The 24,494-nt window shown below is 45.1% G+C and overlaps 1 protein-coding gene across 2 annotated transcripts in view; it reads right to left on the reverse strand.

The window, feature by feature from the left end:
• tmc7 (transmembrane channel like 7) overlaps positions 1-24,494 on the reverse strand; it is a 62,264-nt gene that overhangs the window by 31,985 nt on the left and 5,785 nt on the right. For both annotated transcript variants that reach the window (XR_015079963.1, XM_086000828.1), the window contains exons 2-5: positions 16,739-16,964; positions 13,961-14,109; positions 12,507-12,671; positions 2,952-3,034 (exon numbers count right to left, since the gene is read on the reverse strand). Coding sequence is in view for 1 of the 2 variants with exons in the window: in XM_086000828.1 (XP_085856954.1) it covers positions 2,952-3,034; positions 12,507-12,671; positions 13,961-14,109; positions 16,739-16,964 (623 nt within the window). In the remaining variant the exon portion in view is untranslated. The remainder of the gene's footprint in view (positions 1-2,951; positions 3,035-12,506; positions 12,672-13,960; positions 14,110-16,738; positions 16,965-24,494) is intronic.

The raw sequence follows: 24,494 nt of genomic DNA on the forward strand, positions 1-24,494 counted from the left end.
GATATTCCAACAGAGACATATAAAAAAGTACAAAAGATTATACCTAAATTATGTATGTTTCAAGTGTAACATGCTTACACAGCTTCATGTTGGGGGGTGGAGGGGAGTGGGCTTTAGAAATAAGGAAGGCATTTCACATGGATTCTCTATGAGCAAACAAGTTAAAAATGTTTTAGGATTACAGTATGTCAAAGCTTTATTTAAAAAATTGTAATTTTCTGTTGTATAATAATCATATAATTTCTTGCAAAGGTTTCAAAAAGGCAGAGGTTGTGCAATGGGAACATGCAATCATGCACTGTTATTCCCACATTTTCAAAAGATTTACATTTAAATCATGAAAAGTTACTGCAAAGCAACTGGCCATAGACCTGAATCTAGGTAAACCCGAATAATATACAAACCCTCTTACTCGCAGAATTTCCATGATAGCTAAGAAAAGGTAAGTTGCTATACTAACACAAACCACTAACTGCACTAAACACATTTGGATGTAAACATATTTTTCTAGGAAAATTTTGACCCACAAATTTGTATAAGTATCAAGTTTGCTTATCACATAGCCAATGATTTAGAAATCAGTTTCATCATTTTGCTGTTCAATGCAACTCACTGTGTACATAATTCTACTTTGGCCCGGATTTTGCGGTCAGCGGCGAACAAATGGCGCTCGCCGTTCATTATACTTACACATGTCCACAGATAACCAGATTGAAGAATCCTAACTGAGACACATTTTAACCCTACTCACTAAGCAGAAACCTGATGGGTGGGCAGTTAAAATCGCCCTGGCTTTTACCTGTCCGAAAGCCACCATGATCGCAGCATCTGCAATTTTAACCTGCTCTCTTGAGCAGGCAGCAAGGACACGTGCCCGGAGTCGATAGGGTCCTTTACATATGCACGTTGTGGCCTGATGACATCATTGAGACCCGACTGTGATTTTAACTCAGGCCTGAGCAGGGAATCCACCTGAAGTTAAAATCGGGGCCACGCAGTGTAAACCAGGAAGTGCAAGTTGAATATGTAATTCAATACCAAATCATGTACAGAAAGTGAAATAGAAAGAAAGAAAGATGGGATTAAGAGAGATAAAAGAGACAGAAAGAATTTTTTTTTAAGTTTTTATTTTAATTTTTTTAATTCTCCAACAATAATTAAAATCTGAAGGATGAAACTTTACACTTTTAAAAGTAAATTTCAGTGCTGGAGAGATTGTTTGGCAATAATTAAGACTTACCATGGCGTTAAAAATTTGCTTACACTTACAAGCCCCAACTTTTTCTGGCGTGTTTAGTGTCTGTCTAACAGGTAAGTACCGCAACTTTATGCCCTTCATGTGTTTCAATGCTGAGTCTCAGGCTCGAGGGGCCGAATGGCCTACTCCTGCTCCTATCTTCTATGTTTCTCTGGGCGAGATACTGTTTTAGCGAAGTTCTGGGAGGAGCAGGGCAACTCAGACAGCAACTTCCTGATTTCCGTGTTTAACTACACACGTGCAGACGCCGGAAGTTGCTGTCCAATTTACCGCTTAATAACAGCGAGTATTGATAGCCTCACTGTTACACTACCGCAAAATCCAGGCCATTATCACAGTTTTAGGAAATAAGCAACAAAATCTGTCAAAAAGCACCAGATATTCATGGTGTATTGCAGTTAGTTATGTAATAATGCAGGCTTGCAAGCTTAAATTTACAAAGAGGGGGGAAATTAAATGTGGGGCTAGATTTTCGTGGAGCCGTCAGGCGGGGTTTCAGGCGTGTGGGGGGGGGGGGGGGGGAAATCCCGAATTTGGGGGTCCCGACACCATCCCGCCTAAAACCCCGCCCCACGTAAGTTTCAGGGGCGGCGGGTACCCACCCCGCACTGGGATCCGCCGAAACCAGGCGGGAAGGGCTTAGTGCCAATTAACTGCCTGTTAACAGGTAGTTAACAGGCAGTTTTTAGCCTAATCCCTATTTTGAGGGGTTTCGTGTGGGTTTCCCGGCGGCTCCAAACCACGCCAGGTTAGAGCAGGCGGGCCGTCAGGTTGAAGGAGTTGAAGGGGTCGCGATGTCGGTGCTCAGGTGAGTGATGGGTGCATGAGTGCAAAGGTAAGTGTGTTTGGTGTGTCTAAAGTGTGTAAAGAACTTTTACTTACCTGTACTTACCTTAACAGCCTTTCTTCCTGTAGCCGTCGGGAGCGCATCACTCAGCCGGAACTTAAAGCTGAACGGCTGCGATCTGTCAAAAGTGACAGCCGTCAGGTTTGAGTGCCGGTGAGAGTTCTGAGTCTGTGCAGAAGGACTCATGTTAGAACTCAGAGTGTCAGTGTTTCACAGCTTCAGACAACTGTGAAACACTGATATTTCATCTGTCAAGAACTCTTAACAGATGAAATTGCAGTCTGTGACATCACCTGTTGCCGGGTGGCCCTTAATTGGCCTGCTGAGCCCGCTGGGCGGGCTCAACAAGGTCAATCAAGGGAAAATCGCGCGGATTGGCCGGACGTCGAAGTAGGCGGGTCAAAAACCCGAAAGGGGAAGTCCCGCCTTCTTCCCGACAGGTTCGGGAAAATCTACCCCGTGGTCTCTAGGTAATTACATCTACAGGAAACTTTGGTTTAACCTCGATCGACCGGCAGAAATCAGGAGCCGTTTTGTTAGGCTTTTTTTCTTCTCGTGGCTTTTTTTCCCCCAACAGTCAGGCTCTGCAATGTCTCTCTGAAGCTGCTGCTAAGCTACAGTTACGCTTCAAAGGTACGGCCAACTATTTAGAAGCTGTTGCTAAGCAACAGTGTTTGTTGCCAGATACGGAGCTGCAAATCTCCGTATGCTTCAACATTAACGCTGGTATGTCCGGCAGTTTTGATAGATTGGCAACAGCTCGGTCCCGTCGGTGCCGGATATAACAAAGTTTCCTGTATATGACATTCTTAAATTTCTACCGTACTAATATTTGAATATACTTACTGTCCCTGAGAGAAGATTAATCATGTAACTATAGAAGATGACAAGCCCTTGGTTAGGTTGTTCATACACTGTACATTGTTCAGCTACGAAACAGAAAAATATTAATAGGTAAGATTTTCATTAAAAAGATAAATTTCACAGAGGAATATTGCTATAGCAACAATTTGCACTTAAACATGGCCAGAAGATGCCCCACAGAAGAATTTCCCCATCTAAGCTGAGCTGTCAGTAAAAGTGGAGAGCACAAGCAAGGTGCTTCCTCAAGGCAGAGGGGGAAAACAAATTTAACAGAATCAACTGTTGAATTAACCCAAGAAATTTACTAATCTCCTTTGCGCCATCGCATCATGGGGGAAAAATTTGGTTGCTTTGCGCCTCCCGTTAGCTAATGGGGCGCAAAGCATCTCATGCCCGGGCGCGGCGCCACCGCCTCCCGCAAAATTCGGCGGGAGGTTAGCGGCAGCACTAACCGTTAGCGCTCCGTGGCGCCCCATTCGCGTTCTTTAGTGGCGCCCCCTGACTTACCGGCGGACACTATGTCCGACGGGGTCGGGGGGCCTACCTGCGGCCAGGGCGGCACTATTTAAAGGCGAGGTGCCGGGCGGCCATTTTTGTTGCTGGCCACCTGCCAGCACCTGCCTTCGCTGCCGTCCCCGGCCTCCTTACCCGCCCCCCCCCCGCGGAGTGTTGGCTGCGCTCCATGAGCCCAGCACTTCTCGAGTGCCGAGCTCTTTTGCCAGCACTCCCGATCCCCGGGGGCCCAGCTGGGCCCTGGGTCACGCTGCGCAAGGTGTTGTGTATTTTGAATGTGTATTAGAATTGTCCCACATGGGATACCGTAGTGGTGATTTGCAATGCACTATGGGAAATGTAGTGCATTGAGTGAAGAAGCACATTGTAAATAAAATGGCCGTTAACTAAACTCTCCACCCCGGAATCCTTCTTAATTGTTATATAGGTAAGGGTATAAAACCCCTTGAGACACAACACAAGGCCCCTCCCCTTTAAGGAGAGGAAGGCCTGCAATACTGCAGCACGTAGCGCCGTGATATTCCCTCGCAGCGCCCCAAGAGGGAGGCGGGGCGCTTCCAGTAGTGCCCCGCTTCCCTCTTGGGGCGCTACCACTCAATTTCGGTCGCGGGGGTGCTAGGTTTTCCGGGAATAGCACCCCGACGAAGTTAACACCCCAAAGGGACCGCAACTCAATTTTTCGCCCCATGTGTTTAGCCTATTTTTAGTCTTTGCCAACCACTATTTCATGAAATCAGGAAGCAGGAAAGAGAACAGGAAAAAGAACACTTTGCATTTAAGATAGTGATCCTGCAATATTTTATGACGTGCACATTAAAATCAAATTCAAGGTTTCATGCATGATAATTCCTTTGTTGCCTAGCTTCACAGAAATTAACACAAAAGTACTTAATCAGAAATATAACTTATCTATCATAAGCATGGTCTTCCTCATTCTTTCAAAGAAGCTCAATCTCCACATATAAATAAGATATTGCTGTCCTCCCATTGGAGGAAATTGAGACAAATATGCATTAGGGACACTGGCCTAGAAATTCGGTTGAGGCGCCAAGTTCACCTGGGCGCTGATTTTTGCGCAGCGTTCGGAGTAATGCCGATCGCCAGAAATTCAGTTTCAGCGCCCCTAGAGGGAGACGGGGCAAGGCTCGAGGCGCTCTGCGTCCCTCTTAGGGCGTTGAAACTGAATATCGCAGCGCAACGCGCCGCAGCGCCACACGCTGTGGCACGGCATGCTGCGGTACTGCAGGCCTTCCTCCCATTGTTAAGGGGGAGGGGCCTGCAACAGCGCGATCCCCGATCGCGAGTGCCGGCAAAAGATCCCGGCACCGAGGAGAAGTGCCGGGCTCTTGGGAAACAGCCGGCAATGCCGCAGGGGGGGGGGGGGGGGCGAAATCAGGAGGCCGGGGACGGAGGTGCTGGCAGGCGGCCGCCCCGCACCTCCACCTTATCTTGCGCCACTGCCGGCACAGCAAGGCCCCGTGAACCGGTTCGCTACCAAATATCGCGATCGGGGCGCTGCGCACACCGATGACGTCATTGGTGGCGGCGCAGCGCAACAGGCTAACGCCACCATTAGCGCCCCCGCTGAATAACGCGGGAGGCGCGGCCAGTGGCGCTACAGCCACTGACTGCCCTCTTTAGGCGCGAACAGGTGGCGCTACATACCCAATTTCTCCCCCACTGTCCTTTAAAAAAAAGTAGTGCAGAAACGGCTGTATAATTGAAAACCTGCATGTTCAGGCCGACGTGGAACTGGCAGCATAAAGCTGCCTTGCAGATAGTTCCGATAGGAACCTTCTGTAGATTGGTCCAAGGATTCCCCACTGCATGACCATAATATGCAATGACTTCTCCTCCTGAATATTCATACAAGGAGGCAGACACTGCTACGCAATTCACTCACCTTTGTCTAATGTTGAGACTTGCATTTGTATAGCGCCTTTCACGACCTCAGGACGTCCCAAAGTGCTTTACAGCCAATGAAGTACTTTTGAAGTGCAGTCACTTAATTGCCAAGGTTGGGGAAATTTTTTGGTTCCAAAAGCTAAGGGATTTGTCCTTTGAATGGAAGAAACCTGAGCTGGCAGTTGAAACTTAAATACCAGGGCTCCCGCAATGACTTGGTGGATAAAATGTATATTCTAGGAATAAACCTGATGCATTAGGCATCTCCCAGATTTGATCCCTTCTCTGTGCTTTGCTAGCTAATGTTAAATCGGGCAGTATTAGGGCACTAATATTGACCACAGGCGAGGGTAAGGGAGGAAGTGGAACAAAAAGTGCAGACGCTGCATAGTACATTGGTACTGCTTTCATTTAATTCCTAGTTTATAATATGTTACGTGATCTGCTTCTGTGTTTATTCTTCCACTATCCAAAGACTAGAACACAAGATACCTTATGTCCATTTAGTAAGCTACTGCAGCAAGAGGAATTTCCGTTCGACCCCATGGCAATGTTACATTACCAGCTACCATGCATATAAAGTCACTGGTCTGTAAGAAGTGAGGACTCAGTTGCAGGAGAGCAGAGCGCGAGATCAGTATCTGAGTAAAGCCTAAACAAGTTACACAAAGATTAGGAAGGTATCCGAGATGAGATCATATAAAACCCAGAGATTCCAGCAGCAACTCTAACTATAGTTTGCTCACAATCAGATTCAAATCGTAATAAGGAGTTAAAATGAGAAATAAATGTTCTCCCTGCATCTGAAATCTACTGGGACATCCTTGTCTGTGAAAAGGTGGAGTAAGTATCCATGAATCCAGGAGCACGGGGGAAATCCCAAGGTTTGACAGCATTGAGAAAAGGCAGGCACAGAAGAAAGGCTTGCATTTATATAGTGCCTTTCATGACCACTGGACATCCCAAAGCGGTTTACAGCCAATGAAGAACTTTTTGAAGCGTAGTCACTGTTGCAATGTAGGAAACGCGGCAGCCAATTTGCGCAGAGCAAGCTCCCACAAACAGCAATGCGATAGTTGTTGTGTCTGTGTATATTAAGACACAGACTGCGGAGAACGGTACAACAGGTGTTTACTCAACGTGGCTCACACTGGAACTGATCTGTACAGATTACTACTCAGTGCTATATACAGGTGTGGTCACTGCCGGTACTACAGTATGCATGAGCTGTAAAAAGTAGTTCCCCCCTTAAAAAGGTATATACATTACAATTCCTCCCCTTTCAGATTAAAAGTACCATAACACTCATTTAACAATTAAATATCGAACTAATTACAATTAACACTTTTAACATGCAACATTAGCTGAAAATAGTCTATTTATATATTCAGTCTTTGGGGAGGCTTCCTGATCCTTGCTGGATAGCGCCTTTCCCGAGTGTCTTGCTCTTGGTGCGGAGGTGATTCTGGCCCCCTTTCGTCGGTTGGTTCATCAGCTTCCGATGCTACTGTTTCTGGGGTAGATGCGACCTGTACGTCGGGTTCATCACCAGGTACGTATGGGCGAGGCATGGGGTTGACTTGTTCCTGTGACTCTAGGATCTGGTCAGCATGGCGTCTCACGATGCTCTCCCCAACGTCCACTGTGTACATTAGTGGGCTCTGCCGTGTGCATATCGTTCCTGGCTGCCATTTTTCTGTTCGGTAGTCGCGGGCCAAGACTGGTTGCCCTACATTGAAGCTCCTTCTTGGCTTCTCATGGATGTGCTGGAATTGCTTACTCTCAACATCTCTTCATACGTTTGGTCTGAGCAAATCCAGGCGAGATCTTAACCTTCGGGTAAAGAACATCATGTCTGGGGCCTGGTTGGTGACTGCATGTGTCGCATTCCGGTAGGCGACAGGAAATTGTCCACCTTGTGCTGCAGCGGAATGTTGTCATTGTACATAGCCTTTATTGCCTTCTTAAAGGTTTGTACGAACCTCTCAGCCAATCCATTTGTGGCTGGGTGATACGGGGCGGATGTGTAATGCCTTACCCCATTCTTTTTCAAGAACCTCCAGAACTCTTCGGACACAAACTGTGGTCCGTTGTCGGAGCAAATCTATTCTGGCAAGCTATTCCTGGCCAAAATTGTCCATAGGACTGCAATAGTTTTCTCCGTGGTGGTGGTGGACATTTTGATGACCTCAGGCCATTTCTATTTCGAGTGCGCATCCACGGCTATTAAAAACATTGAGTCCATGAATGGACCAGCAAAATCAATATGCACCCGTTACCATGGAGATGAGGGCCACTCCCATGGGTGTAGAGGGGCCTGTGGTGGTGCATTTTGGACTTTCTGGCATCCTGAGCAGCTCTTGGTCAGGTCCTCGACTTGTTTAGCGATTCCCGGCCACCACACATAAGCCCTGGCTAGGCTTTTCATTTTTACCCCTGCCAGATGACCCTCATGAAGCTCACTGAGCACTCTATCCCTTAACTTGGGTGGAATTACCACTCGGGATCCACACATCAAGGTCCCCCGGCACACTGACAGCTGTTCTCTCCTTGTCGAGAATGCTGGCAACAATGAGTCACCATGTGCTGGCCATCCCTTCACCGTCAAATCATATACCCGAGACAGTGTCGGGTTCTTTCCGGTTTCCTTTTCGATACAAGCATTAGTTACCGGTAGGTATTCAACTATCGTCGAATGGAATATTTCGACAGGATCCACTGCTGGTGCTTCCTCCGCAGTAGGCAGTGGCAGGCGTGATAGCCCATCAGCATTTCCATGCTGTTCGTGCCCTTATATTCAATCTCATAGTGGTGCGCCCCTAGAAAAAGTGACCATCTTTGTAGTCGTTGCGCAGTCATCACCGGAACGCCCTTCTTCGGAATAAAAATGGAGACAAGAGGCTGGTGATCAGTCAGCAAGGTGAATTTCTGCCCGTGCAGATAGTGATTGGACTTTTTCACTCCCCACATTAGGCTGAGGGCCTCCCTGTCAATCTGGGCGTAGTTACGCTCGGCTGAGGTTAGTGATCGTGACGCAAAGGCTATTGGCCTCTCTGAGCCGTCCGAGAATTTGTGCGACAGCACCGCTCCAATGCCGTAGGGTGACGCATCACATGCCAACCGAATTGGTAATGCTGGGTTGTAATGGGCCAATACACCTCTTTCGATGTGATTAGAGTTTTGCTCTTCTGGAAAGCTCGTCTACATTCGTCACTTCGCTTCCATGGCACCCCAGTTTGCAGTAGGGTGTTCAGTGGGTGTAGTATTGTAGACAAATTTGGCAAGAACTTATGGTAGTAGTTTACCAGCCCGAGGGACGACCTCAGTTGTGACACATTTTCCGGTGCTGGAGCCTTGACTACTGCCTCAATCTTCTCTGGGGACTTATGTAACCCCTCTTTATCGATAACGTGGCCACAATACGAGATCTGTTTTCTAAAACACTCGCATTTGGGGCGGTTAGCTCGGAGCCCATATTCCTGCAATCTAGTGAGCACCTGCTCCAGGTTGGCAAGGTGATCGCTGTAATTTTCGCCCGTGACCAGGATGTCGTCCAAATAACACTGGGTCCCTGGGATCCCTTGCAGGACTTGTTCCATTGCCCTCTGCCAAATAGCCGGAGCTGATGCTACCCCGAATACCAGCCGGTTGTATTGGTAGAGACCTTTATGGGTGTTGATTGTGAGGTATTTTTTTGATGCTTCTTCTACCTCCATTTGCAGATACGCCTGGGCCAGATCAATCTTAGTGAAGCGTTTCCCTCCAGATAGCGAGGCGAAAATATCTTCAATCTGCGGAAGTGGATATTGTACGGTGTGAAGGACCGGGTTCACTGTTACCTTAAAGTCCCCACAGATGCGAACCTTCCTTGGTTCCCCAGGCGTGCTGCTCAACGACTTTTTCATCACAGGGACGATGGGTGTAGCCCACTCGCTCCAGTCTACCTTGGACAGTACACCTGAACGTTCCAGACTCTCCAGCTCTGCTTCGACGGCTGGGCGGATCGCATAAGGTACCGGTCTGGCCTTAAAAAATTTTGGGCTTGCGTTTTCTTCAATTTTAACCGTCGCTGTCATGCCTTTTAGTGTTCCGAGTCCTTGCTAGAACACTTCTTTCGCGTCAGTTAGGATCTTTGACAGTCGCCCAGGTGTGACATCGTCATCCTTTTTGTCAGCCACAGTCAGTGCCTATATGGAATGCCAATCCAGTTGTATTTTCCGGATCCATTCACGTCCCAGTAATGGTGGTCCTCCATCTTGCAATACGTACAGGTCTAGTTTTGGTGTTTCCTTACCGTTGTATATAACGGTCAGCCTTATTTTTCCTTTGGGGTAGACTTTTTGCCCCGTGTACGTCTTCAAAATAATTTTTGTGTCTCTCAAGTGTATGTGTGAGAATAGCCGCTCGTAGTCCCGTCGGTTTATGACTGTTAGGGCTGATCCTGTGTCCAATTCCATCTTTACCTGGACTCCTGCTATCTTGAGAGTGACCCAAATGGTTCGGTGATCCTCCGTTGTGATCACATTATGTAGTTTCAGGCAACTCAGTTCCCTGCTTTCGGAGTCATTATCACTCTTTTGTTCGTCTGAACTATTCTCCGTCATCTTATGTACCTTCTTGTACTTTCCTTTGGTAGGTTTCTTATTGCTGGTTTTCTTTCCCGACCTGCAGACTCGTGCTATGTGTTCTACTTTTCCACACTGTCTGCACACTTTGTCTTTGAACCAGCAATCATTCTGGTCGTGTGTTGTTCTGCCGCAGCGATAGCACTTCTCTGTTCCATATGACATTTCGTTTGTGCCATATTCTTGCGGTCTCTGTTGTATCTCTGCAGCGCCCCGTGCTGCTGCTTCATATGATACCGCAATGCTGAAAGCCTTTTTCAATGTAAGGTCCTTTTCAGATAAAAGCCGTTTCTGGGTTCCTTCACTTTAAAGCCCACACACAAACTTGTCCCTTAAGGTATCTGCCAGTCCCGCTCCAAACTGGCAGTGTTTCGATAGTTTGCGCAATTCTGTTAAATAATCAGCATTGCTTTCATCCTTATGCTGGTTCCGTTTGTGAAACTTGAATCTTTCTGCTATCAGCAGCGGTGTGGGGTTTAAATGTTCCTGTAGTATCGTTACTATATCTTCAAAACTCTTTTCCATTGGCTTCGCTGGGGTTACTAGATTTCGTAATAAACCATACGTCTTTGCACCCATTAAATTTAACAATACCGACGCTTTCTTGTCATCTGACACCTCATTTGCCTTGCAGTACACCTCTATTCGTTCGACATATGTAGTCCAATCTTCGACTTCATTGTCAAATGCGGTGATACTGCCACTCTTCGGCATTTTGGGTGTGGTTTAAAATGGCGTCTCCCAATGGCTTAAAATGGCATCTCCCGCGCTTTCCTTCCTTCCCCGCTGCTGCCAACGCCGCTCCCGGCGGTTCTCGTGGCAATGGCGGCGCCCTGTAGGTTTCGCACGCTTCTCCTGCGCTGCTGCCAACGCCGCTCTCGGCGGTCCTCGTGGCAATGGCGGCGCCTCGCGGGTTTCTGCGCGTCTCTCTCTCCCTCTCTTCGACGCTGCTCGGCCCCTGAACACCGGCTGCGCCCTGTGCGCTCTGCCCTCTCTCTCTCTCCCCCGTCGACGCTGCTCGGCCCTTTGCTGTGCCGCTCGGTCGGGCTCTAGCCCGCCGCTGTCCGGGAAGGGTCTGCGCACTACCTGTTGCCAGCCCGTTTCGCTGGACCACCTCGACTGGAAAGCCAAGCCTGGCTCTCGACAGCCTCCCCCGCAATTCTCGAGTCTCTGCTGGATGACTGGGCGGTTGCCCGTGGTCGACGCCCGAGTCTCTGGCCTTGACCTCCAATCCACTGATCTCCAGGAACGAATCCCCGGGAGATGATGCAGTGTTGCAGGTAGGTTCGAACTTGCCTTGTCGCCAATGTTGTTTCTGTGTATAATAAGACAGACTGCGGAGAACGGTACAACAGGTGTTTACTAAACGTGGCTCACACTGGAACTGATCTGTACAGATTACTACTCAGTGCTATATACAGGTGTGGTCACTGCCGGTACTACAGTATACATGAGCTGTAAAAAGTAGTTCCCCCCTTAAAGTGACCAGATAATCTGTTTTAGTGATGTTGATTGAGGGTTAAATATTGGCCAGGACACCGGGGATAACTCCCCTACTCTTCTTCGAAATAGTGCCATGGGATCTTTTACATCCACCTGACAGAACAGACAGGGCCTCGGTTTAACGTCTCATCCAAAAGACGGCACCTCCGACACTGCAGCATTCCCTCAATACTGCACTGGAGTGTCAGCCTAGATTTTGTGCTCAAGACTCTGGAGTGGGACTTGAACCCACAACCTTCTGACTCAGAGGCGAGGGTGCTACCAACTGAGCCACCGCTGACACACAGAATGTGGCCTAGCCCATTCCCAGCCATTAGGCATCCCCACCCACTATGCTCGGTCAGGATCCCAACCAGAGATAGATAGAACTCATTGATATGCAAATGTTATAGGTGGAAAAAAGATTTAAAATGGAAACTGTTATCAACCAGAGACCAAAGATGGGTTGGTCAGAATCAAGCCAACTGATAACGATGTACCAAAACTGAGGCATGGTAAGCAACAGCCTAAGAAAATGGCACAATAACTGAACAAAAGCTAAACCTCTTAAAAATTTACCAAAAAAAGTAAAAACCTCAAAACACATGAACATTGTTGCAGAACTATCCCCAGGACTGGTAGCTTCTATACTGTATTGATTTGATGAGGAAAAAAGCCTTTTCTGTCAACAGTGTGTAAAGCAGCCGCTGACAGCAGGAAAACACTAATGGGAAGTGTGGTCCACAACAGGAGTGTATACAGAATGGAGCGGGAAAATATCCCAGCAGCACCATGAATCCATTTTATGATCCAAGTCGACTTCATTTTTCTGAGATGCCAGCAACATCTTATCTGTATGTGAAGGTTGAAAAATATAAGTCAAATTGTTCTCTGCAACAACTGATCCATCAGCTGTTGAATTAGACTGTAACAAGTCTTGTGAGCACCATGATTAACTCCTAAGTTTCCAAAAACAAAATCTGCATTCCTAAGTTTAACACACATGAATTACCTACGAGAGAGGAGGAAACTGCATGCGTAATGTTAACAACTCCATGCTTTGAAATGATCGTCGGAAGTATGACAAAAGTAAACATTAATAGAAAAATCACAAAATTCAACAAAACCAGAAAACGGAGGAAGGAGAAGTAAGATTGGATTCCGGTGCCAAATTTGCCTGAAAGATAAAAAGAAAAATCAAAAAAGTTCAAGAACCACTTAACAACATTAGGAACATGAGTAGACCTTATCGAGCCTGTTCTGCCATTCAATTATATCATGAATGATCTGTATCGCAACTCCATTTACCTGCCTTGGTTCCATATCGCTTAATACCCTTACCTAACAAAAATCTATCGATCGGTTTTAAAATTTTCAATTGGCTTAGTCTCAACAGGCTTTTTGGGAGAGTTTCCAAGCACTCAAGGAATACAAGCCAGGAGATCACATGGTTTTGGGCGAGGTGGAGTGTATATGTTGTGATACACATTACAAGTATTGCAATTGTGTGGGACAGGCTCGATGGACCAGATGGTCTTTAATGTCCGTCATTGTTCATATGTTCGTAAGCCTAGTCTATGCAATTTGTCCTCATATTTTAACCATTTTAGTCCCTGTATCATTCTGGTGAATCTGCGCTGCACCCCCTCCAAGGCCAATATATCCTTCCTGAGATGCGGTGGCCAGAACTGAACACAGTATTCCAGGTGCAATCTAACCAGAGCTTAATACAACTGGAACATAGCTTCCAGTCCTTTGTATTTCAGACCCCTTGAGAGAAAGGTTAACATTCCATTAGACTTCTCAATTCTTTTTTGTACTTAGCTTTTAGTGATTTCTGTACATGGACCCCTAAATCTCTCTGCTCCTGCACACTTTCTTTCTTAGGTTCAAAGTGGATGACCTCACTCAAACATGTGAGGGACCCATCCATAACTGATGGTCTCACTGGTAGTTCTTTTCAGCGTTTTTTTTTTGCAATACCGTTTTGTTCAAAATGATAAACATGTATCATTCTTAACACTATCATGGCTCTTTGCCTGTGGAACAGACACTGAGTTAGAGAAGGAAGCCACAATAAAATCCATTTCCATCCTTTGTACTCTTCCTTCAGCATAATAAACATTCCCCTCCCCCACCACAGTGTTTCATAATAAATAAATGATTGTAACCTGACTAGGTAAACTATTCCTCCCACCAAACCCCAGCCACTTCATGATCTGCAGTCCTCTTTCTCCTACTGTGCCTTCTGCTCCAATTTTACTCAGGCAGCAAACTATTGGGCAAATAGACTAGTCTAAGGATTGACAGACATCTTTCCTCTTTTTGCAATGACGAACTCACATTTACAAAATAAAAAAGAGCTATTAACATTTTACCAAAGCACAGTGATGCAATCCAACATTTTAATTACTTAAAACAGATTGGCTCAATTGTTTAGGTGAATGGCAATTCAAATTTCCTCACCTTCTATATCATGAATGTCTTTTTTCCAAAGATACAGGCTGGATATACGCTCCTTAGTTGCTTGAGCAAACCGTCTCCATGCCTTTTTTCTAAATAAAATGCCTTGCTCCCGTTTTGTTAACATGTACGTTTGATAATCTTGACTAGCTCTAATAAAACAGTAATAGAATAAAAAATTTAAAAAGCAAAAACAAGTTAACGCACGCAAAACTGGACAGAATATTCTAACTGTGGCCTAACCCAGGATTTGTTTAGGTTTAGCATACTCTTTGCTTTTGTACGCTATGCTGAGATCTAGGCTGGGAATTTTCTGAGCTGCTCCCTTCACTGGAAATGCTGTAGAAACCCCGTTTACGCACATAAACGAGGTTTCCATTGCACTTCCGCCGAAGTTACAGCGGATGAGCGGGAGCAGCTCCAAGGAAACTCCTGGCCCATATTTTTTTTATATAAACTTTTTTAACATATGGATCTATTTCAACTGAAGGATGTGCACAGATCTTGAGTGGCAATAAAGTATTATGTTACTCAAGAATCAACACAGTGGCATCTCCAACAGGTTTCCAAATTAGGTTATATAAGTAGAGGATGTAAAGGTGGGAGTGTTACGTAGCAGTAGCATGACTACCTACTGACTATTGAAACTACAATTTTGTTTTAAACGAGCAGATGTCCCTTGGCTTGGTTCAGTGAGTCAGAAGCAGAATACAAGAGGGGAGCTGTGCAACAACTGAAAACCTACTCATTGTCATGGGCCTGTGAGTATTATTTTATAGTCTGTAATAATTCTAGGCCTGTGACAAACTCTGACCCACAGGAACCAATCCTGTGTGAAGGAGACACAGAATTACAGCAAATTTGGCACCAAATTCAAAGCGGCAGCACTGACAAATTGGAACACGGTTGGAGGGGCAATTCCTATGAATTAAATGCCAACAAACAGCTATGTATATTCAATCTAAAACGGATTAACCCTGCCAAAAAAAGCGCAAAGAGCTACTGAAGAAAATTCATGAAGGAATGAGTGGATTACATTTATCTGTGAAAGGGATATTACGTGAACTTGAGTGAATGAGGTAGAAATATATATTAGAAACTGCATACAATGCTAGGAGATAGTGCAAATAATCAAAAAACAGAGGAAATGTGCATCATACTGCAAAGGCCAGTGGAAAAGGTAAAGAGAAACTCTCGATTACAAAAACTCACGTTCCAAATTCAAGGAAAATACACAAGCAGCAGCAGAGGAAGAGGCTGAAAAAGCAGAAGGCAAGGGTGACTAAGAAACTAAATCTGATGAAGAAACCGTGAAAGAAGAAGCATTGAAAACTGAAAAAGCTGAGGAAGAAGAAAATCAAAATCAATAGAAGAGAAAGCTAGAGAAAAAAAAAGTAGAAAAAGGGAGGAAAGGAGCAACCAAAGGAAAAGTGAGAAAAATACCTACCAATGACCAAAATGAACCAGTGAAAAAGGCGGATGAAAAAAAACCAGTTGAACCTAAAAGTAAAAGATAAGGAAACAGAGGAGATAGAAAGTGCAGAAAAGGAGCCAGAGGCTAAAGAAACAGCAAAGATATAAAAGGAGGAGCCAGAGAAACCCTCCAAACCAGAATCTAAATCCAATGAGGATGAAAAGAACAAGGAATCAAAAGCATAACCCATAAACTGAAGAAAAGATGCAAAACCAGAGCCCAAAACTGAATGAAAAAAATGCTAAAAGCTATGAGAAAAGCAAAGAAAAATGAATTTGAACATAGTCGAACAAAATCAAGGGAAGGAGTGAATTTGAATGTCTCTAATGTAAAACACATATTCTGCTGAAAGACAGATATTGTCTGGTGTTTCAGGGAGCTGTGGAGAACATTGCAATGAAGAAACCCAAAGAGAGAACTCAACTGTTTGAACAAGTCAGCAACTAAGAGGAACCGTCTAATGAATATGACAAGAAGAAAGAAATGATGAATGTGAAGAAGAAACTCTGTTCAACTACAACAAAAAGAAAAATGTGGCAGTTGAGCGCAAACATGCAACGCATGAGGAGGGAAATCTAATGTAATGGACGCTATCAGTTTTGATACTCAAGAAAACTGCTACACTCACGAGTGCAGCCATCTTCTTGTGCAGCTCACTCTGAAGCAGGGGATGTAGTGAATGGCATGTGGCGGTGCACGTGTGCGGCGGCCATGTTGCGGGCAGACGCCACATGGTCGGTGCAGTGCAAAGAAGCAGATGTCAGAAGTCTACTGACACATCAGTGCAGTACTAAGGATGCGCTGTATTGTCGAAGTGCCATCTTTCAGATATCTTTTTGGGTGGGCATTATAGATCCCGTGGCATTATTCAAAGAAGAGATGGGAGTTTTCCCTCTATCCTGGACAATCCTTACATCGTCCAAAACAGATTTCTGGTCATTTATCTCAGGTGCTCTTTTCGGGGACTGTGTATGCAAATTGTTGTGACGTATTTACCTACAAAGCAACAGTGACTATACTTCAAACTAATTAATTAGGTGCAAAATACTTTGGGAAGTCCCGAGGACATGAAAGGTGCTGTATAAAGGCAAGTTGTTTGTTTCTTTTTTTCTTCTTAATACTGCCATGGATCAGTTCTAGCAGTCTAAAAACTGCAGCAGTAAAACATCAAAGACTAAATGGTACATCAGCAGTTTATTAAGTTCCACTTATGTGCATCATTAACAGCATGTCCACTAACCGATCAGTGCTTTGATCATATTCATATGCAATAGTAGTTTTCCGTCCTACAGTATAGACAGTCTAACCTGATTCGCTTTTTCTCTTTAATGCTAACAGGCAATTCTCGCAATGGCCTATCGTCTTCAAAATCATCTGTCGGTGGATCAGATTTTCTCCTACTTAGTGAGGCATTTAAAAAACTGGAGAAGGCACTTTTCCGTCTGCTTGCAGTTAGACTAATTGAAGGCCCTCTAACCAGCGACCGATAACTAGGCAATTCATGCAGGAGTGGGTTGACGGAGAGAAAAAAACCTACAATGAAAGTAAAAAAAATTGCAAGTGAGAAAAGAAATAAATGAAACTAAGCAAGAAAGACAATTTATATGTACTTATAGGAGCTATTCCTGCTGCAAAGTGAAACATTGGTCATGTACTTAGCAAATCGCACTAAAAAGAATCTAAAAATTAAACATCACAAAAGCTGTTTTTATACGGTTTTAAGTTTGAATGCCAGGGTATGAGTCTGCCACTGGAAAAATTGATTTAATAGCTCACCAACACTAGACTCCCAGAATCCAATTTAAACGAATACAAAAGCAGCTCAAGACTACTTAAAAAAAAATCTTTCCTGCTTTCATTCAGAGGCATATTCCACCAGTGCTGACTGCCCTCTGGCATTCCACCAGTCAGTGAGTCTAAACAGTGAATATCAACAAGCTATTTGATCATGGGAGTGGGGGTGGAGGAGGTGGGAAAAAGTGTCCATCACTACCAAGCCAAATCCTGTCCTAACCCAAGCTCTGCAACATTTATTTCTAGCAGGGGTCACTGGATTGCAATCAGGAGTGTGTCTTTCACTAGACTATGGACACGGTGGATAATTTTTATGTTCTGACCATTTGGCATAGTCCAGACCAGAGACTGAACTTGGAAGCCTATTCATCTATATGGCTCAATATCACATCATACCTGATATTTCAATGTCTCCTGCACCCAGACAATCCAGTGAACCTGGGCGTAGACCCAGGAAAATTCCCCCCGCCACCCAATGCAATTACCCAGTGAGTAATCAGGGGAGCCAAAGAGCTAATTAACATTGATATCCATTTTATATTGTTCCATCTAGTCTGCTGATTTTTGGACACTTTCAAAAAGCGCTTAAGATATTGGCCCGGATTTTGCGGTCAGCAGTAAACGAAAGGTGCTCGCCGGTCATTACACTTACATTTGCCCGTGGGATTTTGAACTGGAACTTACGGTTATTAGACAGTCAAAACTGTGCGGCACCCTTTACAGGGTATCTGGGACCTGTGCGAACATGGCAAGCAATGGTGCGTTTCCTTAACCAATCAAATTAAGGAATCCTTACCGAGACATGCAGGCTGGAATTTTGCAGGGGGGGGTCAGCGGGCACGATCGGTGGCGGGTCGGGTGGGAAAATGTTTTTTTTTGGACAGCGGATCGGGACCCTGCTGTCAACCCGTCGCCACGCTCCTTTCCCAATGTCGGGTCTGTCAGCGTTGAGCAGACCTGACAGGCAGTGGCGGGGGACCCAATTAATCTCATTATTTCCTTTCTTAAGCTTAACTTTTCACTTTAACTTCATGCCCACAGGAACCACGCTGTTGAAGGACCACGCTGTCAACCCGAAGTGGGAGTTCAGTGGCCATTGCTCCAGCTGATTACTTGACAGCTTCAAATGCACAGTAAAAGCTCCCACCTGACAGATCTTCACTTTCCTCAGCCACAAACTGTTTCTCAGTCCATTTCCAGCACAGATTCTGCAGACTTTCCACTCTCCATCCAGTATCACCTCATTGGAAGAATTCTCTCACCACTGACCATATCTAGTTCACCTGTCATCTATTCCATCGACATGGGTGCCCTTTATACTGTCTCACCTTGGTCCTCAGAATCCCAGCACAATCAGCCCCAACACCACCAGCACCAGCAACACCACCAACCTTCTCCACAATCACCTGATGCCGCACAGAACAAAGGGCATCAGCACCTGACCACAGTGCTGCCCGGGAGGCCAGGGATGGCCTCACCATGGCCAGATTTACTTCACTTGACACAGTACACCCTGGCTGCCACATGATGCGCCAGGCTGGCATCACCCCACATCAACACCATAAAGCATCCCTACAATGTCCAAGCCATTGGTTTCACACTCACCACCATTGTAAGGGGGTACTGTTATGTGTCACCATTCACTGCAACTCACTAAGCCACTTCCAAAGGTGCACATGAATCTGTCCAAGAACGTAAAGTGTTGAAAATAAAGGTTTCAATGTTTGACAGCACATTAACAGAACCTTTACACGAATATTGGATAAAACACCCAAGTGGCTACCCTTGTGTTGCTAGTTGGTGTGATTGCACTAGGATGAGGGTGGGTGTGAGGGGTGGTTAGTGAGATGGGGATGTGATAATGTAGATAGAGAGGGATGGGTGGAGGTGTAAGGTAAGTTGATGTAAGTAAGAATGTGCAGGAGTAGGGTAGGGAAGGCAGAGTGATGGGGCTGTGATGAGAGGCACAGCAGGATGAAGGTGAGTGTGGCTTTGTACTAACGTTTTGTGATCTAATGAGATCATTGAAAGGTTTGCGCACGACATCCCTGCTTGTGCCCTCCTGTGCAATGTGCAACGAGGCTGTGTTGACCTCCTGGGGAGGTGTCTTCCACCCATTAGCTTATTGAATCTCTGAGCTTGATTCTGTGAGGAAGTTTACTTACCTGTATATGTCAATTCAACTCTATCATACATGTTTCAGTTAATCATAATTCTTTGAAATCATTTGATTTTTGAAATAGATCCTGATGGTGAGATAAAATGTTTCTCTATAAAAGTTTCTAAAGAGAGGAGTTGTTAGCAACCTCAAATATTGCACTGAATGAGCAATCTAGGGATGTAATAATGTAAAATGCTGCACAGCAAAGTGGTTTGATACCATCCCACAATCCCTCAAATTAGTGACTTCCTGTGTTGCAGAAGATGAACAAGTTTATAATTGATGTCATCAAGTAATGCTGCTTCAACTACACACAAAACCCTGAAATTAGATTACAATGTTAAACAGATTTTATTAAACATGGCATATAATGGCATAATAGATGATTTACTGGAGATTAAATAGTTCTTACCTTTTATGATTTTTGGGGTTTAAAAGGGAAATCTACAGTTGAACTTAGTTCACAGGATATTCAGGATGGTATTAAAATGGTTAGTAAAACCATTACTGGATTATAAAAATAATTTGCAGTTGAGATTTAGAGAGAAATAATTTACTGTTTTCAAGCATCAATTTTTGATTAAATAATGCTTCTATCAAATGTCTTATTCAAGTTGTTGAATTTAAATTCAGTTATTTAATTAAATCCAGAATAAAAAGCTAGGATCAGTAATGGTGACCATGAAACTATCAGATTGTTATAAAAACCCATCTGGTTCACCAATGTCCTTTAGGGAGAGAACTTTGCCGTCCTTACCTGGTCTGGCCTGTATGTGACTCCAGACCCACAGAAATGCGGTTGACTCTTAACTGCCCTCTGAAATGGCCTAGCAAGCCATTCAGTTGTACCAAACCGCTACGAAAAACAATAATAATAATAAAACTGGATGGATCACCCGGCATCGACCTCGACACTGGCTTCGAACATGACAATGGCACACCCAGCCCAATCGACCCTGTAAAGTCCTCCTCACTAACATCTGAGGACTTGTGCCAGAATTGGGAGCGCTGTCCCACAGACCAGTCAAGAAAAAGCCTGACATAGTCATACTCACAGAATCATAACTTTCAGCCAATGTCCCAGACTCCTCCATCACCATACCGGAGTATGTCCTGTCCCACTGACAGGACAGACCCACCAGAGGTGGTGGCACAGTGGTATACAGTCAGGAGGGAGTGGCCCTGGGAGTCCTCAGCTTTAACTCCGGGCCCCATGAAGTCTCATGGCTTCAGGTCAAGCATGAGCAAGGAAACCTCCTGCTGATTACCACCTACCGCCCTCCCTCACCTGATGAATCAGTACTCCTCCGGTGTTGAACACTACTTGGAAGAAGCACTGAGGGTAGCAAGGGCACAGAATGTACTCTGCGTGGAGGACTTCAATGTCCATCAGCAAGAGTGGCTCGGTAGCACCACTACTAACTGAACTAGCAGAGTCCCAAAGGATGTGGCTGCCAGACTGGGCCTGCGGCAGGTGGTGGGAGAACCAACACGAGGGAAAAACCTACTTGATCTCGTCCTCACTAATCTACCTGTCGCAGATGCATCTGTCCATGACAGTATTGGTAGGAGTGACCACTGCACAATCCTTGTGGAGACGAAGTCCTGTCTTCATACTGAGGACACCCTCCATCGTGTTATGTGGCACTACCATCTTCAGCAAGAAGTGCTGAGTGGATGATCCATCTCGGCCTCCTCCTGAGGTCCCCACCATCACAGAAGCCAGTCTTTAGCTAATTCGATTCACTCCACGAGATCAAGAAATGGCTGAGCGCACTGGATACAGCAAAGGCTATGGGCCCTGACAACATCCCGGCTATCATACTGAAGACTTGTGCTCCTGAACTAGCCACGCCTCTAGCCAAGCTGTTCCAGTACAGCTAAAACACTGGCATCTACCCTACAATTTGGAAAATTACCCAGGTATGTCTGTCCACAAAAAGTACAAATCCAATCCAGTCAATTACCACCCCATCAGTTTACTCTCAATCAGCAAAGTGATGGAAGGTGTCACTGACAGTGCTATCCAGCGACACTTACTCACCAATAACCTGCTCACCAACACTCAGTGTGGGTTCCGCCAAGACCACTCGGCTCTGGGCCTCATTACAGCCTTGGTCCAAACATAAAAAATAAAATAAAAACATGGACAAAAGAGCTGAATTGCAGAGGGGAGGCGAGAGTGACTGCCCTTGACATCAAGGCAGCATTTAACCAAGTGTGGCATCAAGGAGCCCTAGTAAAATTGAAGTCAATGAGAATCAGGGGGAAAACTCTCCACTGGCTGGAGTCATACCTAGCACAAAGGAAGATAGTTGTTGTCAGCCCCAGGACATCTGGGCAGTGTCCTAGGCCCAACCATCTTCAGCTGCTTCATCAATGACCTTCCCTCCATCATAAGGTCAGAAGTGGGGATGTTCGCTGATGATTGCAGTGTTCAGTTCCATTCGCAACTCCTCAGATAATGAAGCAGTCCATGCCCTCATGCAGCAAGACCTGGCCAACATTCAGGCTTGTAAAATTCACACCACACAAGTGACAGGCAATGATTATCTCCAACAAGCTAGAGTCTAACCACCTTCCCTTGACATTTAACTGCATTACCATCACCAAATCCCCCACCATCAACATCCTAGGAGTCACCATTGACAGGAAACTTAACTGGACCAGCCACATGAATACTGTGGCTACAAGAGCAGGCCAGAGGCTGGGCATTCTACGGCGAATGTCTCACCTCCTGATTCCCCAAAGCCTTTCCACCATTTACAAGTCAGAAGTGTGATGAAATACTCTCCACTTGCCTGGATGAGTGCAGCTCCAACAACACTCAAGAAACTCGACACCATCCAGGACAAAGCAGCCCACTAGATTGGCACCCCATCCACCACCTTAAACATTCACTCCCTCCACCACCAGCACACTGTAGCTGCAGTATGTACCATCTACAAGATGCACTGCAGCAACTCACCAAGACTGCTTTGTCAGCACCTCGCAAACCCACCTCTACCACCTAGAAGGACAAGGGCAGCAGGTGCATGGGAACACCATCACCTCCAAGTTACACACCATCCTGACTTGGAAATGTATCGCCGTTCCTTTATCATCGCTGGGTCAAAATCCTGGAACTCCCTCCCTAACAGCACTGTGGGAGTACCTTCACCACACGGACTGCAGCAGTTCAAGGCGGCGGCTCACCACCACCTTTTCGATTAGGGATGGGCAATAAATGCTGGCCTTGCCAGTGACGCCCACATCCTAGGACAAATATAAGAAAAAGTAGCAAGTGTGCTATACTCAGATGGTAGGGATAAAAATTAGGGATAAAAATACAGAATTGACTCACTGGAGGGTGAAATGGAAACCAATATTAATCATTTAGGATTTGTTCTCTTCTACGAGTATGTACCACAGTGCCCTTAGTTGAGTATTTAACACCCACAAGTTAGGAATTCTAGGACTAGCTTTCATTCAAACTTATATGGCCAAGTTCTATCAGTTATAGGATCATGTGGAAGCAAATCATTTCATCACAAAAGAGGGAAAGATTGACTGTCCTGGCTTCACTTACATTACCTGATTGCCAATAACAGCATCATGAGGACATTACTAACCTACTGCTCACGTATTTGTGGGTATTTTCATACAAAATGCTTACATACGGATATAGAAAGGAATGCTGGTGATCTAGAGGAAAATACGAGAATGGCTGAGAGGAGACATGTCCTAACATCCCATTAACAGACTGCACTGATTTTAAAAGCTGTGGCATCAGAGAAGCATGAAGGAGAACACTTTCTCATAGGAATCCAACCAGTGATTAAAAATAGCCATTTTTAATATCCAAGCTTATTATGAAAGTTACAAGTATTAGTTTTACCATTTTGCACATTAAAACAAATAATTTTTTTGGCTTCTTCATTGTGGGGCATATAGGAAAATCATTGAAAAAAGTAAGGGAAAACTATGAAGTTTACAGGAGAAGCCAAATCAGAATTTGGGCATGCTCCCAAAGTATCTGTGGCCAACCTGCCAAGCTGAAAAATGGCTTTGAGGCAAAGGGGTGGGGAAGGAGAAATAAAAGTGCAACACTGGATGTGAAGGCACTTGAGAGGGTGCAGAGGAGATTTACCAGAATGGTTCTGGGGATGGGGGATCTTAGCTACAAGGACGGATTTGTTTTCATTTGAGCAAAGGCGGTCGAGGGGTGATTTGATAGAGGTGTACAAGATTATGATGGGCTTGAATAGGCTAGACGGGGAAAGGCTGTTCCCACTAGTTGATGGTACAAGGACTAGGGGACACAGATTTAAGGTTTTGGGCAAGAGATACAGGGGGGATGTGAGGAAAATCTTTTTTACACAGCGAGTGGCGAGGACCTGGAACTTGCTGCCAACAGAAGTGGTGGAAGTGGAGACACTCAATGTTTTCAAGTGGAGACTGGATAGGCACTTGAAGGAAATAAACTTGCAGGGCTACGGGAATAGAACGGGGGAATGGGACTGACTGGATTGCTCTACAGAGAGCCAGCACAGACTCGATGGGCTGAATGGCCTCCTTCTGTGCCGTTATGACTCTATGACCCTGCAACTTATTCCTCGTGAGTTTACTTTAGATCATGTTCTATATAACAATTGTTTATATGCACACATACCTGTATCAAAAAATAGAGCGCCTTCTTCTAGTGACCTGATTGGTAACACCATAACTGATTTTCCAAATTAGGAGCTACAGCATTGCCAAGTCTGCCATAAGGTTGGAGCCACCTAACACCAAAATGCCCCACCTACACCACTAGACAGTTACAGGAAGAGAGAGAGACTGACACTGATGTACATTTTTTGTCAATGAACAAAACCAGGAGAAATCAATTAATAATCTATTAAGTGAAGTCTGCGGGAAAGCAAATTTATAAACTGACCGTGACAAAATTTTACACAAGACACCCTTGCAACATCGGTATTTTTTTAAAGATATAAACAGATATGGGCAGTTGTGAGGAGTTTTTGAAAACAAATTCCTGACTCTTGTATTTGTCACTGATTTACCTGCATGACAATTTTGATGTTACTGTACAGTATACGTTTATTACAGGAAACTTTCGTTTATCC

The sequence above is a fragment of the Somniosus microcephalus genome, chromosome 11 (assembly GCF_052327205.1).
Source record: "Somniosus microcephalus isolate GS21.2 chromosome 11, FLI_Smic_1.0, whole genome shotgun sequence".
Lineage (NCBI taxonomy): Eukaryota > Metazoa > Chordata > Chondrichthyes > Squaliformes > Somniosidae > Somniosus > Somniosus microcephalus.